The sequence below is a fragment of the Poecile atricapillus genome, chromosome W, assembly GCF_030490865.1.
Source record: "Poecile atricapillus isolate bPoeAtr1 chromosome W, bPoeAtr1.hap1, whole genome shotgun sequence".
Classification (NCBI taxonomy): domain Eukaryota; kingdom Metazoa; phylum Chordata; class Aves; order Passeriformes; family Paridae; genus Poecile; species Poecile atricapillus.
In genome coordinates, this window is record NC_081288.1 from 41,533,721 (window position 1) to 41,553,152 (window position 19,432).

A 19,432-nucleotide genomic window follows, 5' to 3' on the forward strand; every position below is an offset into this window, starting at 1 on the left:
AGTCACATCCTTGACATAACTAGCTGATACCCCATTCTCGGTGGAGGCTGGAAGAGCCTTAGAAGTCTTTCATGTCCAGAAAGTACAAAGCTGGATTAGTTTAAATGCTGGTCTGTTTTGTTTGTTTAGCCTACCATTAAAGTCCTTTAAGGTTACCATTTCAATCTAAAGGGAGAGCTTCAGGCCCTCACTCAACACCACTGATCCCCAGCTTTGTTACCTAGACCCAGTGCTTTCAAAGTTGGGGATTTGAAGTCCTATTTCCAAGCATGCTGATCATATGCAATTCCTTCCTTTACCATAGACACCAAGAGCTTTGAAAACAATCACTTCAGCAGAAGCTCTGTGGAGTAAAGATAAATTTGTAAGCCCAGACTGTTGGGTCTACAGATGCTGAAGGGATTAAACTCTTAGGGTCCCACTGTAAGTTACAGAGAGAGCCAGGTGCCCAAGAACATAATACACATTGCTGTGTATTGCTGCCTATGGCAGCCAAGAAATGTTGTGGTAAGAAATATGGACATCTCAGAGACTGAAACATTATGCCATTAAGGTCATCTGTGCTTCCTAACAATACGTTGTGTGCTTTTATCCACTCGCTCAGAAATTGAAACACATTTCCCCATATTCACTGGCATATGGGAGTTCTAGGTCTGATATCCAGCTATGCCCATGGGAAGTGAAAAGGTGAGTATTTTGTGATGCTGGTAGAGAGGTTTCAATCCTGTGCTAGATACTGAGCAATTAAATAGTAACTAAGCTAGATAAAGCATAAGGATGTGATGCTAGCCTTGTAGTTTACAGTTAATACTTGTGGATGGTCTCAGGGCTCCAATGTTGACCTCTGAGTATCTATTACGAAGCTGACAGGTATCCTGTCCTAAGGGTCAGCATCTCTCTTCTAGTCTCTGCTATCTGGCTAATACTTAATTATTCCATGAAAATCAGAAAAGTTTCAGTGGCCTAATGTGACCTGCAGGAGTATAGGGTAAAAGGATTAGGAACGCAAATTCAGGATCCTTGAAGTACAGGACAGGATGGAGTGGATGCTTTAATGGACCACTTTTATGGCACTGTCTTAACCTCAGTGCCTTATACAGCTGGGAGGAATTAGGACATACTAGGTGGAAGAAGCTGTTTCTGTGAAAAAAGCCATTCAGCTCTGCATTTCTGCTGCTGATACCAGAACTGGGCTGATAGAGATTGAAGTTTCAACCTTAGTGGTGAAAAAAATTGATTGAGAGTTTCTAAGTGAGCTGAAGTGCAGGAAACAACAGGGAACTTGACTGAAAACTGCAAGATGCTTCCGGGAAGTGCACAGGGGAGATTTTGCCTGACCTAAGAGGGTTGCCCATTTCTGATGTCAGAAACCAGAAGGAAAATAAGTGAGTGGTTTGTGTGGGGAAGAGTAAAAATTGTCTTTAAAATGAAAGCCAGCCTTTGCAACAAAATAACTCATGTTGCTCTAGCTGTTCCAAGACTTGTACAATAGCTGTTCTGTGAGACAGGTTTTGCCTGTACATTTACATCTCACCAGAAATACCCCATTTCAGAATTGCTTTTTCACCTTCTCCTTCTCCAGTTCCCCAGAAAGTTTTGGAGCTGCAGGCAGGTGCTAGCAGCTGGCTGCGGTCTCTGCAAGTGACCTGGGTGCCCCCTGCGGGAGACTGGGAGAGGTACCACCTTCTCCTGTGGAACCGCTCAGCCCTGGTGCTCAACACCACCCTCGAGAAGGACACCACCGAGTACCTCATCCGTGATGCGGGCCTCATCCCAGGGAGGGAGTACGGCGTGGAAGTCATTGTGGAGAGTGGCAATTTGCAGAGCAAGACAAGTTGCATGGGGAGAACAGGTCAGCATGCTCATCCAGGCACTGTGAGAGTGCAAAGTGTTCTGTGAACAATGATAGACTACGTGGGAATTCACAAAATAACTTTTCTATTAATACTATTTAATTAATTAATTAAATTAGTTAATTAAATTTAATTAACTAAATTAAAAAACTAAATTAATTAGTTAATTAATTCACTAAATTAGTTAATTTAATTAATTAACTAATTAATATTTCTATTAATATTAATAAAAGGCATAAACTACTTCTGTAAACTACAGAAATAATTTTAAGAGTTCTGTGAAAACTTCTGGGTTTACTTTTGTAGTAAAAGTTTTGTTAATGAGAGCTATGGGAACTATATCACAATTCTGTCATGACTCAGATGTTACATTACATGTTCATTTCACAGCTATATTTTGTAGCTGATTGTAGGGCACCCTATAAACATCTTAAAGACGGCACTATAGGCCTTCCTGTATTGTTCATCAGTATGTTTCCATGCCAGTCTGTGTAAAGAATATTAATGGTGTGGCTAAGGTGTATCTTAGTATAGCTATCCTATAACATCCCAGTTCTTGTTTTTGTGCTCCATAAGTCTATTCAAGTCTGTGTTTCCAAAGGAAATCCATATATGCTACAGGGACATGAGTGGAATTCTTTCGCAGTGTTAGTCAAAGCCACATCTGATTTACTTCAAATTTAAAAAATAATTCCTATATAAGTGTTAGAATTTCTGCTTAGTGAATGCAGAATAAGTGCAATTCAGAGGAAAGGAAGACTTGGAGAAGCAATAACAGGCAAGGCTCAAATCTAACCCTTATCTCACTGAAGAATGGGAGATAGGACAGGGCCATTCTACTTTATCCTCACCCTTCCTGGGGCCTACCTTTTCTACTATACCCTTACCTGTCATTCCCTGAGGACTTAATTTTGTTAATTTTGCACAACAGTAAGAACAGTAGAAGCTACAGAACTGAAGCTTTCTCTGACTTGTAGCAAACTTGATCAGAGCAGGATACATCTCATCTTCCTTACTTTGACATATGTTGCAGTAATTTAAGATTATGGTGTTACTTTTAATTGACATAGCTAAGCGATTAATAATTGGATCCAATGATTTTAGAGGTCTTTTCCAACATAAGTGAGTCTGTGATTAGAACATGATCCATTAAATAATATCTTGCAGTGGATGTATCATGACTGTGTTTGACCCAAAGTGAGGTGCACAATGTGTCTGTTATGAAGTATAGGTATTGGGCCCTGTTGTGACTCAGTTTTCTCTTACATTAACCCACAGACCTGGAAAGTGAATTGTATTTCAATGTGACAGGGGCAAAATCAGATCAGGGACTATATTAGGCAAGACATGCTTGCTGTATATGCAGATGCACACACACGTGAACCCACACAAATTCACTGATCAAATTCTTTCTTTTGTGCCACTGTAAGTTTGAAGTGTCTCCCAATTTGACTGAGGTATAAACCAATGCAAAATCAATGTCACTCTGACCCTATAATTTGCATCCTTGTTTGTTAGAAGTACATTGGTGTAGATCTGATTTATGGTACAAATGTCTTATATCGCTGTTCAGCACCCAGAGTGCAAGAGGAAGTTCACTGACTTCCCTGCATTTCCATTTGCACTAGAACGTGTATCCTGATGTAAGTTTAAACCTAAGCATTACAGCCATAGTGCGTTGCTGAAGTCTGCTGCTAACAGTCCTTTAGTGGAAGAGGGGCACAAATACTAGATTTGTAAGAATGACTTCCTAGAGAAAGGTAAAGAATCTCCTCTTGATTGCAGATACTCTGTTGCTGTCACATTTCTGTCTTACGGAACACATTTCTTACAACAGCTTGAGATAGGGAATTTGTGCTCACTACACAGTCCTGCTCTCGTTGTGATATCTGTGTGCTTTTCCAGCTCCAGAGCCTGTTCTCCAGCTCCGTGTAAAGCATGCTAATGAATCTTCACTTAGTGTCATGTGGATGACCCCTGTTGCAGAATGGGATGGCTATGTGGTTTCCCTGGGAGACAGCGATCTTACTATTGTGAAAAAAGGACTTGCAAAAGAAGCTAAGGAATTCACTTTCACTGACTTGGTACCTGGAAGGAAATATACAGCTACTGTCACAACCATTAGTGGGACTTTGAGCAACTGGACTTCAGTAGAAGGAAGAACAGGTATCATCTTGTCAAACTGTTTTAGTCTTCTGTTAACCATTAATTTTTTTAATTTTTTTTTGCTTTGTAGTAAACTGAATTAATTCACTGTATAAATCTCAAAAGTCTTGATCTTATGGTTGTTTCTTCAGTAAAAAAGTTATATGTCTGCATTTCTCGTTTCTGACTGTCAGTTACCGTGCTGTATTTATTTAAGATTTTTGGGAAATAGCTGTGTAATTCCTGGCAAAAGAGTTTTCTGAAATATTATGTCACATCTAATCAATCTACATTAGCACATGATTCCATATAAGTAGAACCATTTTCACTGTGTATTTTCAGGAGGGTCATTTCCTTGATACAAAAACATTCATCATCTGGGAAAAAGAGAAACATCACCACACAGGGAGATGTTACTTTAGGGGGAACATTCCAAGGCTGACAGACACTAAACATACGTGACCTTGAAGATGTATTTTGAATCTTTTTGCTTTTCTGATTGCAGAATATGTATTTGTTACTGAGGATGATGACTGTGTCACAAGGAAGGTCCTATTATCGCCTCCTGCAAGTTGCTGATTTTGTGCACATGTGCAAGTTTTAAACCATACAGGTTGCTTTACTCTGCTTAAGCATTCTCCAGTGCAAGCAAAATTTTAAAATGTAGCTCTGGCCTTGCACAGCATGGGGAATTACAAGCTACTTGTGTCTGAATCTAAGCATGCCTAGGGTTGCTGGTGGTCCTTACTTAAATTTTAGAACTCCTTCCAAGGCCTGATAAGTTTAGCTTTCATTTCTCTGTTATGTTATTAGATAGCTGGAATTTCACTTCCATCTTACTTACACCCCTTTAGGGGACCTATTCAGGCATAAAGGTCCCACTTCACTAGTATGAGTCAATGTTTGAAAACTCATCAGGCACTGATTGTTTGTCAATATTACATTCAAAATGAGTTAAAAAGAAGAAACATCATTTAGCTTGAACATAGGTTTTAATAAGTGTTCCAAACCTCTGAATCTTCTTTGCAGCAGAACAGCTTACTAGGCTTGAAAAATATTGCTGTAAATATGACAGGAGTAGGTCATACTTCCATACAAGACTGGTCAGCCTCCAGTGGAACCTGCAGTGTCACTGAAAGAGCATTTAACAAAGAAATGTGGCACTTTAGTGTCTTGTTCGAGCTAAGTGTTATGAGAACATTATAAATCAGGAAGGATTTTTGATTGAGTTTTTTGTCAACTTTACATTTTCTTCAGCTATGTGCCTAACTTTCTAGCTTTTGTTAATAATTACTAAACCAGTACTATGTATGCAAGAGGGTTGATATGAAACAAGAGAGGAAGAGTGCATTCACATTTTATATAGTTAGAGTCTTCTTTATTTCAGTTGTGCTTGGTCATGTAAACAGAAATCTTTCGAAGTAATTTTATTACCTTGCTTTGACCAAGTATTGTCAAACCAAATGAAAAAAAGGATTTGGGGTAAAATTTGTGCTACATATTACATTCCTTTGTTATTTCTTCATCCTTTTTGGTTTGCCTAAGTTCATGAGCTTATGCTTAGATAAATGTTATGTTTGTTTAACAATTCATCTTTTGATGCTATAAAAGTGCTAAAGAAGTTCCTGCAGGTCTTCTGACATAAAAAGTTAAACGACAACTTTAAAGTCGGTTATCCCCAAAATTAAATGGTCTGACACAGTATAGATGACTGTGCCTGAGGTATTCTTCAAACAAGTTTGCCATTTATTAGAAATGAAAGATTGGGAATGGGAGAGGAAAGGGAAAATGAAAGACACAGACTGTATTTGAAGTAGTCATCAAAAAACCCCGAGAGATTTCCTAAATTGATGGCTTTTATTTAATGATATTTATAAAATGCCATCTCTTTTGGTTTCCTGATATTGAATCATTCTCATCTGACTGAGAAAAGTTGTGCTAAAGGCTGAAAGACCTTTCTGTGCCTTAGTTAGTTTCCCATAGACCACATCCCAGACAGGAAACAGTCCCCAGTTAAAGTATTTTTAGTCCTGTTGAGTCTGGCTGCAAATTGGAATGTTCTTTTGATGCACTTCCTCAGTGTGACTAAACTTGTGTTCTTTGGGGGATTCTGTTTTGTTTTATTTTGTTTCTTCTCAGTAACAGTATGACAATTTCCTTTTCAGTGCCAGCCCAAGTGACAGGTCTGACTGTGGCAAGTCAGGGATCAACCAACAGCTTGTTCACCAACTGGACAAGAGCACTGGGAGATGTAGACTCATACCAAGTGCTGCTGATTCACGAGAATGTTGTCATTAAAAATGAAACTGTTCCTAGTGAAACCAACAGATATCACTTCTATCCCCTGAAACCTGGAGGACTCTATTCAGTTGTTGTCACCACTGTCAGTGGAGGAATATCTTCAAGACAAACGATTGCAGAGGAAAGGACGGGTAAAAAGGAAAACACTCCAGCATGCTTTTTGGTAGTTCTTAAAAGCTGAATTTATCTAAGAGAATGGTCTTGTGATTAATCCACTGCACTGAGAAGTCAGAAAAACAGGAGTTTCGTCCATATAATTCTATATGTGCACACTGTCTGTCCAGATTTGTGTAAATACAGCTTTATAGAGAGCTAACTGTTCTAACTGCAGTGGGAACTCTACAGAAGGATCACTCTAGCAAAGACAAAAATATGCCCTGAGAATAATGAATAACTGTGCTGGGTGAATCACTCCTTGGAAGGGACTTTCTTGTTCCATTGGCTGTCTGGTGGTGTAGGATGATTGCTCTGTACTTATGTGTGCCAAGAACCTGCCTAAAAGTGCGGGAGTGAATTTGTGTGTCAGGTTCTCACAACCCTTTTCTTTTTCTTTAATCCAGCACCAAAGAATGTCCTCCAGGGCTAATTAGTTACTATGAGGTTCTTCTGTACTTCATAGAGCAAGATTTACAGTTGCATCAAATTCTTTAGGTTTGAAGAGTCATGAAATGTAATACCAGTTCTGTGGATATTTAGAGGAAAAATTTGACAACATAGTGCAATTTCACCCATTATGTGAATTTGGCAAAGGCCAGGCATTCTGCAGTTTTCTGCACTGTTCTCCTTGAAAACAACTATTTTCAGGTGAAAAGGCAAAGCAAACCTGAAAAAAAATGGAGAAGAACAATACTAAAAGGCTTAAAGTAGATAAGCGTATTTGATAAATCTGGGGAGGTTTTGACTCTGACAGCTGTTGGCCAGCCCCTCTGCTGAGATAAGTAAGTTCAGTGCAGCAGAGTCCAGTGAAAATGTGGAAGTTCGTTATGTCTAAGTTCTGCCCCAGTAATAACTGAGAGTTTTGTTCCTGAGTGATGATACTTCTGGCAGAGCCTTTGGGCTCACCTTGCTGGCTTCAAAAACAAGTGGCATTCATGTTTCGTCCACTAGGCGTCAGAGAACCCACTTAAAATGAAAAATTCAGCTGTGGGCCTCAGCATCTTACCAGCCTCATCAGTTACTGCTGTTATTGAGGAAAGGCAATTTGAAAGGATGACTCAACTTGTGGAATTTTAGAAGTGCTGGAATCAGGCCACCAAAGACAACTTCCTTCACTGTATTTTAAAAAGGAGATGAATGTTGTTGAGAGGCAGTCAGTGCAGAACTTCTCAGGAGTCCCAGACTGCTTATTTTGCAGGGGATGATTGGCTAGTTAATGCTTTTCTTGTTTTTTCCTCTTTGTTGCACAGTTCCTTCCAGTGTGACTGGAGTAACAGTAAATAACTCAGGTCGGAGTGACTACCTCAGTGTTTCTTGGCTGCCAGCTTCTGGAGATGTAGACAGTTATTTGATAACACTCTCTCATGATGACAAGATTGTTCAGACTCTCACCATTTCCAAATCATTCAGTGAATGCTCCTTCAGCAGCCTTACTCCTGGGACACTTTATGATGTGATGATAACCACAAAGAGTGGAAAGTATGAAAACTATTCCCTCAGCCAGGAACGAACAGGTAAAGACAAACTCTGGGCAAGCACAGTCACTGGCTAATGTATATGTCAATGGCTAATGTATAGCCATTACCAATGATTTATCGATATCTGACCAAACTTGGATGGATGAGTGGATGTTGGAGGGTCAAACCATAAAATTACAGCTTTATAGACTTAGTTGTATCCTTATGCCCCTTTTGTTGCTTTATTTCATGCAAAAATACTTCAGCATAAATAAAAGTCATGTCAGTCCTTAGGAGCGAGAAATCATGTATCAGTTTTGGCTCAAATGTGTTGTCCTAACCTTAATGCTTCCACTTGAACCTTTAAGTATATCCTGAAGAGCATCTCTTCAGAAAGTTATTGAGGCACTGAAAGAGCAGAATAGGATAGGCTAATTAGTAAAATATTAGTGAGGTGTCACAATAATGACTAACACCCATGTCAGTTGGTTTTGGTAATGTAACACATGTGTCTATGGTTTTGGTCATGCAATTTTCAAGGAATGTTAGAATAGGAATAGAGAAATCTCAGAAAAGTATGGCAATAATGGTGGAGAGCCTTTTAAAACTTTCTCAAAGATTAAAAAAAACTGAGACTTTACACTTGGTAAACCAGTAGAACAAAAGAAAGATTGTAGGGGGTGCTAAAATAACAGAGTATCAAGTCAGTGCAGTTTAAGTCTTCTCATGATCTAAGTGAAAATCCACGGAACAGCCACAAGAGGATGAGAAACAAGTTTTGGATCAGTGTAGTGTCTGTGGAACTCACTACTCTTACAAAAATGGAGCAAGTTCCATAAAACCAAAAATTAGAAAGGCAAACCATTGTATTGTCATAAGATGTAAAGCAGCCTGGAAACTGCAGATACAATTCAATCCACATTGTTGTCATTTTGCAACTTCCTCAAAAAACTCTGGTAACTACCACAAATACAGTTCTCTACCACTATTCTGGTTACTTCAGGGAGTTATTGCTTTCTGAATCTTTAATTGCATTTTTTTTCTTTCAGTCCCTTCAAGTGTCCAGGGACTGACTGTCAGCAATTCAGCCAGAAGTGACTACTTGAAGGTGTCCTGGTTACATGCATCTGGATATTTTGATAATTATGAAGTGATCATCAGGAACAACAATGATTTCATCCAAACAAAAAGTGTCCCAAAGGATGAAAATGAATGTGTGTTCACCAGTCTGGTCCCAGGGAGGCAGTACAGTGTCACGGTCAGCACAAGGAGTGGGAAATATGAAACCAGTGAAAGAATCTACGGCAGAACAAGTAAGTAAGCACCCTGGAAACATTCTGAGACATCCCAGAGTACTTTTTTTTTATTTACCATACCCAGGAACAAAAATTTCATATGATCTTAACATAGAATGTTGACTATTACTCTTTGAATGTGTATTATGCCAAATACAGAAAGCAGTATTTAGTTTTTGACCAGTGTTTAAGTTACAAACAAAAAAGTGAGAGACATGTGCTGTTAAACTGGAAAGCAAATCTTGAAACATTGAAAGCCAAAAAACAGTTGTACAGTTTTCCACATGAGCTTAGTATTTATAATTTAATTATGTCAGAATGTACTAAACAATTTTTTTCTGGTCATGGAAATGTGGGAAAGAAGATAGACTAGACCTCACTCTATTCAAATTGCCCCAAGCACTGGAATTGGGAGAGCATGGGGCAAGAGTGGTAAGGTTGCTGGTTGGGAGCCAGCAGGGATCTGGGTGCAGTCTTCACCTAGCACCATATGTGAATTAAGGAGCCATACTGAAAAACTCAGTTTATTAACAAAGATGTAGCATGGGGCAAAAATAACTCACTTGTGACTGGCACAAGTTAGAAACTGCATTATGGTGCTGTATCACACAGATGGATTGCCTTGGCTTGGCACTAGCTCAGGCCTCTTTTCTCTGTATTTGTATTTGTAAACTCCCTGCAAGCTCCATTATTATTTACTTATTATTTATTACTTTTATGCAGATAGATTGTGGACTTCTGTTCTGAAATGGGACCTTCCAGTGTTAGATGGGGTGCAAACTACCCAAATAAGTGCAATCTACTGCTTTTTCTAGGGAACCAAATGAAAAATTGTAGCTCAGAAGCATGGCTTCAGAGCTGCTAGCTTTTTGCTGTTATCTGTTAGTAAGTACTGAGAAGTTTTCCATCTTTCTTCTCACCTCTTCAGTGCCAGAGTCAGTGAAGGAGCTGACTCTTAGTAACAGGAGCACAGAAGATCTGCAGGTAACTTGGTCAAAGGCTGAGGGGGATGTTGATAAGTATGAGATTCAGCTCCTCTTCAATGATATGAAGATCTTCCCACCCATTTTCCTTGGGAACACCATCGAGGAGTATTGGTTCACAGCTCTGACTCCAGGACGTCTATACAAAATTCTTGTTTTGACCATCAGTGGAGATGCACAGCGTGCTACTTTCATAGAAGGCCTGACAAGTAAGAAATAATGTGGTATTTAAAATGTGTTTAGGCTTTTCTAGAATGAAGCACTGAAAATCAAGGTTGAGCCATGATTATATTCAAGCTCCTGTAACACTCTTGGAGACAGATCTCATTGAAAATCACACTAGTACTTCAGCCAACTTGTGGCCCATGCTTAATAAAGAAGTGTTGCATTTACTAATATTTGATGGTTGGCAGAGAATCCGATTTGTTGCATGGGAATTGTATTGAGATGTCAGCATTTAGGTTTCTGTTACTCCCAAGCATGCCAGTTGTTTGCTTAGTGTCTCTAGCTTAATCACTTACCTGTAAAATAGGTATTTTACACCTCTGTTTACCTACCTGAAGTGGATGATTGAGATAATAATGGCAAAATGGCCAACTAACTGAGGGTACCTAAAGAGCTTTCATTTTTTGAGGTGTTTTTAAAGCATCATTTCGACAAGAGGGAGGTTACACGTAGAATTCTTTTTTAAAATGACATAACGCCGCACAAATATTTACAACTTTACTTGTGTTTACCCATGCGTGACATGCCTTGTACCTGTAAATGATCTTTCTCTTTTGAATCATTTTTCTGTGGCCATAAAATAGGTAGAAATTAGGAAGCCTGAGTCAAACAGGAAATTTTTGAGCAGATGCCTTTTTGTTCCCTGTTTTTTTCCAGTTCCAAGCAAGGTCCGAAACATTCATGTGTCACCTAATGGCATGACAAACAGCCTGAAAGTGAGCTGGACCCCTGGAGGTGGAGATGTTGATTCCTACACAGTGACTATATTTCAGCAAAACCATCAGCTTGATTCCCAGAGTGTCTCCAAACACATCTCTGAGTACATGTTTCACAAGTTGGAAGCTGGGGAGCAGTACCAGGTGGTGGTACAATCTAACAGTGGCACCTTGCACAACAGCTTAGAAGCTTCTGGGAGAACAAGTATGTTTCTTTTGAGACAATGAGAAAGTTGCATTATATCTTCCCAGAGACTGACCCTTGTTTAATAATGTTTATGAATGTACCATAGGGGGGACATTTAGATTCATGGGAAGTTTCTATCTCAAAGCATGAGTCATGGGTCTGTTAATATCAGTGAGATGTGTCATTTCAGTAACTTTACCTGGGTGAATGTGCATAGAATTCTAGTCCAGCCCAGTGTCCTCCTTCATAGGATGAATGCAGTTCCATCCCTCTCATTTCCTTTGGCTGTACCCATCTGACACATACATCCATTCCATGTGTAGTCAAGTATTGTATTCTAACAGAGCCTATTGCATGATCAAGCCTTGTTAGACAACACATTGCCCCAGTATCCAGGGTGTCAGAACATACAAAACAATGCAATACCTTGTTTTTCATCTATTCTCTCTTTAGCACCTGTATTTGTTATCTACGGCCTTGATTTTTGTGCAGCAGCTGCTGGCTAACATTTTCTATTCTGGGCTACTATTTTGCACCAGTTTACCACTCCTTTATTTTTCATATTCCTTTCTTATCTGTTTCAGTCTGTTCATTTCACTCTACTTCTCCATCTTTTCATGATAGTCTATAAATAGCTGTTGCTTCTCCATTCCCAATTCAGATATCCATGATGCTCTGTGAATTCATGTCTTTATTTATGTCTAGGAATTATTTGTTTGCATAAACATATGCATAGATATTTCTTTTCCCACAAGGGAACCTGAAAATATATACTTAATTACTTTATTCAGATTTGTGTATTGAATGGGCTGTATTTCACCTGGTAATATCCTGTCTTTAATTGTTGCTTCCAGTTCCAGCCTCTGTCCAGGAATTACTAGCCCGTCATGCTTACAGCAGTCATTCCTTGTTAGTAACGTGGCAGAAAGCTCCTGGTGTAGCTGAAAGATATGATATTCTGCTCTTGAATGAGCAAGGAATCCTCCTGAGTAACAAATCAGAGCCAGCTACTGCCAAACAGCACAAATTTGAAGATTTAGTGGCTGGCAAGAAGTATAAAATACAAGTTTTGACAGTCAGTGGTGGACTCTTCAGTAAGCGTGCAGAGACTGTTGGCCGAACAGGTAATTAGAACATCTTGGTTTACTTATACTTCCCTCAGTCAGATATCATTAAGTACATGAACCATCTGTATATTTTGATTCTGCAAAGATTCTAGTAAGGTACAGACTCTGGATGTTCATGCATCATTTTTCCTGATACATGCTTTGTATGTGAATCTGAAACTGATTATCATAATAATGTGACCGTGGTTCATAAAAAGGATATTAAACCAAAATGCTGAATGCTTCCCTCTTGTGGAAATACCTGAATGCTTTATTGTCATCAAGTTTTTAATTCACAGTCTCAAGGTTCTTAGTGCAAGATTGATGTAAATACACACTTCTAAACTCAAGGCCAAGTCTTGATTGCAGTCTTTACTGATTTAAAGCTTTTTGTAGAAGCTAATGGATGGTTCTGTGTGAGCACAGTCTAGAGAATCAGGCCTTCTGGGAAATAAAAATATTGTATTGGAGAGACTCAGTGGCATTTCATAAATGATTTCCCCTTGTTTCTGACAGTTGCTGTTGATATTACTTAGCTACTTGTGGCTTAATTGAAATGTGTTACAGCCATGAATTTATTAAAGGTTCAGCTTAGGGCCTAGACTGATATTTACTCTTACATTTATCATTCTTTTCAGTTCCAGCAGCTGTTACAAATCTGAAAGTCACAGAGAACACCACTGACCGACTGTCCTTCAGCTGGACCACCTCTCAAGGGGAGCTTGATTCGTATGACATCTTCCTATACAATCCAGACAAGTCCCTTCATGACAGGATTTCAGGAGAGCAGCATCTCCAGCAGTGTTCATTCCAGAATCTGCGTCAAGGCAGGATGTATCGAATGGTGATTGTTACACACAGTGGAGACCTCACTAACGAGTCATCTGTCTATGGAAGAACAGGCAAGAACATCTAAGAAAACCATCTGTCTCCAGTGTGGTGCTCATGGGGGACACCAGTGAGCTGGTCTTAGTCTGATGCTCATACTAGATTAGAGCAACTATTATCAAAATTGGCTCTAATATGTAAAGAGCATTAGATACATAAAAAGGTAAATTCTGAATGATGTAGTTACAGCAGGAAAAATTAAGTGAGGAACCCTACAACAGTTCCCAGGAGCTTGTGTCAGAGGAAAGACATCCCAGTGTATGCTCCTTAAGTAGGAAAATGGCTGTCTCCTATTCTAAAAGCAATATTGGCCTGAGTGGAAAAGGCAAAAAGGCAAAGCAAGTGGTGTTAATGGGATAGACAGTCTACCAGTGAAATAAAACTTGTTTCCCATGGGAAGCTCTGGTTGCAGCTCTGTGTGTGTTCAGCCACATTTGGGAAGCAGAGTTTTCTAAGCAGCTTTAGCAGCTCTGACATTCTGTGAAGCCTTTCTTTATTCACCTTGTGGCACCTTTATTCTCCTATGTGGCACCACATAGGAGCCCCTCTGTGGGACTACGTCTGCACAGTGGTGCACTTTCTTCAGCTGCCTCAGAAATGGGTGTTTCCAAATACTGACTAGGAAAAAGCTGCTTAGTATTTGCAAAACTATCCATTATAAACTTTGCAACCTCTTTTGGTAACAGTGGCAGTTCAAAATAATAAAGGAAGCTACTGAGATATGCTTTCTGCTTTCCAGCCAGCTGTGGTGGCTGTCTAGTTTATAAAATGACTATCATTACAGGACAAGTATAAGGTCTGCTTGACCTTTTTGCTTCTTCTCACCCAAAGGATGTTACTTTTTTTTTTACATATATTTTATTACATAAAGTAATATTCATTCCTCCTTTTTTCAGTACCAGCCCCAGTTGTTGGTCTCAAGGCATCCAACCGAAACATGACGGACAGTCTGTGGTTCACCTGGGGCCCAGCAGCAGGAGATGTGGACTTCTATGAGCTGAATCTTTACAACCCAAATGGGACACAGAAAGAAACTGAGCAAAGAAAAGACCTGGAAGGGTGGCACTTTCAGGGGCTCATTCCTGGCAGAAAGTACACTTTAGTTGTGGTGACTCACAGTGGTGACCTGACCAACACAGCAAATGCTGAAGGAAGAACAGGTATGGGATTTTTTTTAGTCCCATCTGTTTGAATTCATTAGTTCACAACTATGCAACAAACTTTACCTGAGGGAGGATTTATTATGAGAGTCATTGAAGGTATAAAGCTGAAGGATAACCTTAAGTGCATTAAACAAATGGAATGTGAAAGAAAAGCAGTCAGCACTGTTTTTCTTTCAGAGGCTCAGGAATGCTACAACTATGAAAGTCACTGTTATCAGCACAGGTGCAGTAACTGGCTGTGTATACAAGATAATACAAACTACTTTGTGATGCATGAAGAAAATAATGCATGTTACATTTTATTTGTCTTGTGTAAAAATTTGTTAAGCATCTCTTCTTCTTCTCTCCTTTTTTCCCCTCTTTCTGCATAGCACCCAGCTCTCCTAACACTGTGTCGTTTACTGATGTTGCAAACACCTCTTTATCAATCACTTGGCTGGGTCCTCCAGACTGGACAGACTATGACGATTTTGAGGTGCAGTGGCTTCCAAAGGATCCTCTCACGGTATTCAATCCCTACAGCAGCAGCAAATCCAAAGTACGCATCATCTACGGTCTGCGACCAGGAAGACTCTATGAGTTCAGTGTCAGAACTGTCAGTGGTGACAGCTGGAAGACGTACAGTCAGTCACAGTCTGCAAGTGTGAGAACAAGTAAGTAAAAATTTCTATTGCACCCTAACACTCAGCTGAAGAAGATGCAAAACTGTAAAATATTACCAATTCCTTATGCAATCAGTAATTTCCATTAATAAATTCATGAATGACAGTGATGAATTCAGCTAGATTCTAAGCACTTGCTGTATGCAAGGTCAGCTGTTTAAAGACTGATAATGGACATACACTTACAATCTTCACATCCAGAGTCAAGCTGTTTGGTTGCAGAGCCTAAATCAATCAATTTCTGAATGATAAGACAGGAAGGATGAAAGAAACTGCTGTACTAGATTTGAAACTGGAATCAGTGTTTCACTGCTCTGTTTTTCTGGCCATGTGTATGAATCTGTTTCATCTCTAGCTCTACTCTGTCTCTAGTAACAGGCTGATTTGAAAAAGTGACATGAAATTGTAAAAATAACTGAGTCATGGCAAATCCTCATGTCATTTGGGGTAGGATTCAGCTCTAAATTGGCATCTATATTTAGTAAGCTATATAACTCTTTAATACAGCATAATAATTAAAATTTCACCGGTACTTAATCACTTAAATGTAGATGCCTGCGATCTGAGAGTGGAATCCTGTCTTTATTAGATGTTATATGATAATAAATGGTGCTCCCATATTACATGGATGAAGCATTTTTCTGTGTTATTTAGTAATATGGACACATCACATGCTGCCCAGGAAACCAGATCAGTCATGAGATGACAGTATTAGTCTTGACTGAAATAAGTGACCACATGGAGCTTCCAAATAAGTTGTAATAGCTTTCTAGAAGTCCATTTCTTTGTGGTGTTGCTGTTCATGTTAAGACTTCATCAAGTTTTTCCATGGTTTCACAATTAATTACTGGAGCTTTACAATGCTGATGGAGAAGATGTCACTAGATCTGATTTCAGATGGCAAAAATGAGTTAAGACAGCTTTACATAAGAATTAGGCAGCACATATTTGCAGGATAGCTGGGAATTCCAACTCCCAGCCTCCCGCTCTGATCTGATAATTGATGCAGAATCTAAGAGCTAGTGTGAGCAGAGTGTATGACACCTGTCCCTTTTTCCACTGAGCTTCAACTTCTCAACATTTCTCTAGAACCGGACAAGATACAAAGCCTTCACTGTCGGCCCCAAACCTCTACTGCTATCGCATGTTCCTGGACTCCTCCCGATTCTGACTTTGATGGGTATAGCGTCGAGTGCAAGAAAATGGACACTCGTGAAGTGGAATTTTCTAAAAGGATAGAAAAAGACAAATCTCTGCTTAATATCATGACCCTTGTTCCCCACAAGCGATACCTGGTGTCCATCAAGGTGCATTCTGCAGACATGACGAGTGAAGTGGTTGAAGACAGCACCATCACAATGATTGATCGTAAGTGGAACTCGGAGTTGCCCTGAAGAGAGGCATTGAGCAGCAATAAACAATTGCTCATGGTTAGGCAGTAAAAGAAGTTCTGAACTCCAGTGTGTGGAGTGGTGGCCAAAGTAGACTGAACCCATCCTTTGGTCCCTGTTGTGACAGACAGTACAGGATTTTGACTATATTGCCTCTAATCACATTGTCAGACTCAATTATTAGGCTCATTCATGAAATATAGCTTGAGAAACATAAATACCTTGTCCTCATCATCACATGCCTTCAGTTGGCTTCATACTCACTGCTTGGCTTTCTGTATCTGGCTGTTTCTTGTCATAGATGGTAGCCATCCTCAGCACAAATATCCATCTATAAGGACATTGGATTGTAGTACTACATTCTCTTTTGGCTTCTATAGACTCTTCTGTGGGCTTCTGCAGGAATTCCTGCTGAGGAGGTGTCACTCTTACTATGGTGAATACACTGCTGGCTTGTTTCATCTTTTGGCAGCTTCACTGTGGGAGGTGAAGACACTTTCTTGATTACAAAGAATAGAATCAGTGACTTGGGTCCAGGCAACTGAGATTTATTACAGGTTGCATTTTCCTTACTATGTCTACTTCACACAAGTACATAGGTAATACTTTCTCTCTATTTTGTATTTATTTTGTATTTATTTAATTACTCAGGTCCTCCTCAGCCACCTCCAGACATACGAGTGAACAAAAAAGAGGTCCTGATTACCAAATCCTCCATCAACTTTACTTTTAATTGCAGCTGGTTTAGTGATACTAATGGAGCTGTGAAATACTTTACTGTGGTTGTGAGGGAGGCTGATGGTAAGTGTTATGATTTAACACTATTCTCTCTTTAGCCAATAAAATTTACATGGGGAAGTACATCTGTATCACTGCGCAGCAAAGGGGCTTCTTCTCATCTAGTGGCTGAGTGTCATACAGATTTTAGATCTATACTTCCTCCCTAGCCTGAGGATGTAGGAGCTCAGTCCTGTTTTCAGGGAGTCTGTAGCAACTACAGAGCTCAGACAGAAGCAGTAGTTAACTTATGTGTTCTGGATTATAATGTCATGTATGTTTAGACAATTTCCATAGTAGAAGGCTTACGTTGGTTGCCGTTGCCAGTGAACACAGAATGTGCCTTGCTGTGAACAGATCTCAAAAGGTAGTTTAAATGTTAGGTGCAAACACTAAAAGGCAACTCTTTTGGAGAGTCTCAGTAAGCCATGCTGAGAAGGCACAGGTCTGCCAGGTGATGCTTGCTGACTGAAGAAAATGACTTTGCATGCAGTACTATAAAATAAAACAGAAATTGTCCTTGTGGCATGCATGTAAACCTCCCTTTCTACAGCAGACCTGTTGTTGAGATGTGTGTCTGACAAATCAGATACATGTCTCAACAATTTATACCTTGTTTTTAGAAGTGGCTTCATTTACTGGAATACCAGGACATATTTTGTGATCCTTATGATAGTTTCTTAATCTCTCTGTCTTTCTCTTAGGGGGAAAAAACAGATAATATTTCCACTGTCTGCTTTGTTATATTTGGGCAAACTATAAAGCAGTTTGAGAAGTGGGCTACTCATTGCCATAGCTTTGCGTATCTGAGACTCTTATCCAATACTGTGAATTTACATTCTGGGGACCCCTGTCATTTCCTACTGTAGTTTTTTCTCTGTATACACGGTAGAGTTGTCAGTGTGTGGGATTTTTTACTTGCTTTTTGAAATAGCTAGTAGTAGGATCCAGGAATCTGAATCACAAAAACTACCACCAACAGCACAGGAAAAAATGTCATAGCATTCAACCTGTACATGCCTATTGTGGCAAAAGTTACACTGAGGACTTTTGAGGAAATCTGCCTAAAAAAATAATAGAAAGGATGGTACCCTAACCATTGTAACTTTGTGTTCATGAGGTGGCCACCAAGAAATAGAGAATTGGATAAGAGTAAGTCTGTCAAGAGCTTGAGCCTATAAATCTCATCACATTGATGGCTGTGGCATCTAAACCTTTTGTCTTTCTCTGCACATGACACAGGCAGTGAAGGACCAAAGCCTGATGAGCAGCACCCATTACCTTCCTACCTGGAGTACAAATACAACGACTCTATACGCATCTACCAGACAAATTATTTTGCCAGTAGCTGTGCTGAAAACCCTGACAGTGACTATAAAAGCTTTGACATTAAGCTGGGAGGAGAAATGGAAAATCTGGGAGGAAAGTGTGATCCAGATCACCAGAAATTCTGCGATGGACCTCTAAAGCCTCGAACTGCGTATAGGTTAGGCTTATATTGGTAGTTGTGCTCTGTTGCGTTATTAGGCTTGATATCATCTGGGTGCCTGATCCACTTGAGCTTCTGCAGATTAGTAACTGCGTTGTACAACGTGCTTTGTCCTTCACTGCAAATTTATGAAAGCTTTATCCATGCTCCTATTCCATAGGTAAGAACTAGTCATTCACTAGCATGGGAAGGATATGATTAATTATACCCAAAACTCTGTGCAGTGGATAGATTTATTTATATACCTCAACTTGATGGAAAGCTCGCCTATTGCTGCTCAACATTTCATTGAAAAGACTGAAGACAGTTGGCTAAGTTAGAAGAGTACTTAACAGAAGAAGGCAGGCATGCTTCACTCAGTCTGGCAGAACTACCCTACTTGTTCTTTTGGAACACGCTAGAAAAACCAAAAGGCCATTCTACCCTGTGGCACCATCCTCAGGCTCCAGAGCTAGGTCCAGGTTAGCTGTAGAGTGTAGAAGAGGGTGACTGCCAAGACCAGCCTCTGCAGTTACACTGGCTGTGAGACCAAACGTTAGCTCCAGTGTGGCTCAGTGACACCCCTCCCACCACCCCCACCCAGGCAAGCACTGTCCCAAGAGATCTGCAAGCTGCTCACTGAAAAGGCACATGGACAA

General features: G+C 39.8%; 1 protein-coding gene across 3 annotated transcripts in view; it reads left to right on the forward strand.

Annotated features, from left to right (window-relative positions):
• Positions 1–19,432, forward strand: part of LOC131591410 (receptor-type tyrosine-protein phosphatase beta-like) — a 78,140-nt gene that overhangs the window by 25,856 nt on the left and 32,852 nt on the right. For all 3 annotated transcript variants that reach the window (XM_058862072.1, XM_058862075.1, XM_058862073.1), the window contains exons 8-21: positions 1,583–1,852; positions 3,759–4,019; positions 6,164–6,430; positions 7,706–7,969; positions 8,962–9,225; positions 10,136–10,399; positions 11,073–11,336; positions 12,173–12,442; positions 13,063–13,326; positions 14,209–14,472; positions 14,847–15,128; positions 16,227–16,505; positions 17,180–17,329; positions 18,548–18,791. In XM_058862072.1, coding sequence (XP_058718055.1) covers positions 1,583–1,852; positions 3,759–4,019; positions 6,164–6,430; positions 7,706–7,969; positions 8,962–9,225; positions 10,136–10,399; positions 11,073–11,336; positions 12,173–12,442; positions 13,063–13,326; positions 14,209–14,472; positions 14,847–15,128; positions 16,227–16,505; positions 17,180–17,329; positions 18,548–18,791 — 3,607 coding nt within the window. The remainder of the gene's footprint in view (positions 1–1,582; positions 1,853–3,758; positions 4,020–6,163; positions 6,431–7,705; positions 7,970–8,961; positions 9,226–10,135; positions 10,400–11,072; positions 11,337–12,172; positions 12,443–13,062; positions 13,327–14,208; positions 14,473–14,846; positions 15,129–16,226; positions 16,506–17,179; positions 17,330–18,547; positions 18,792–19,432) is intronic.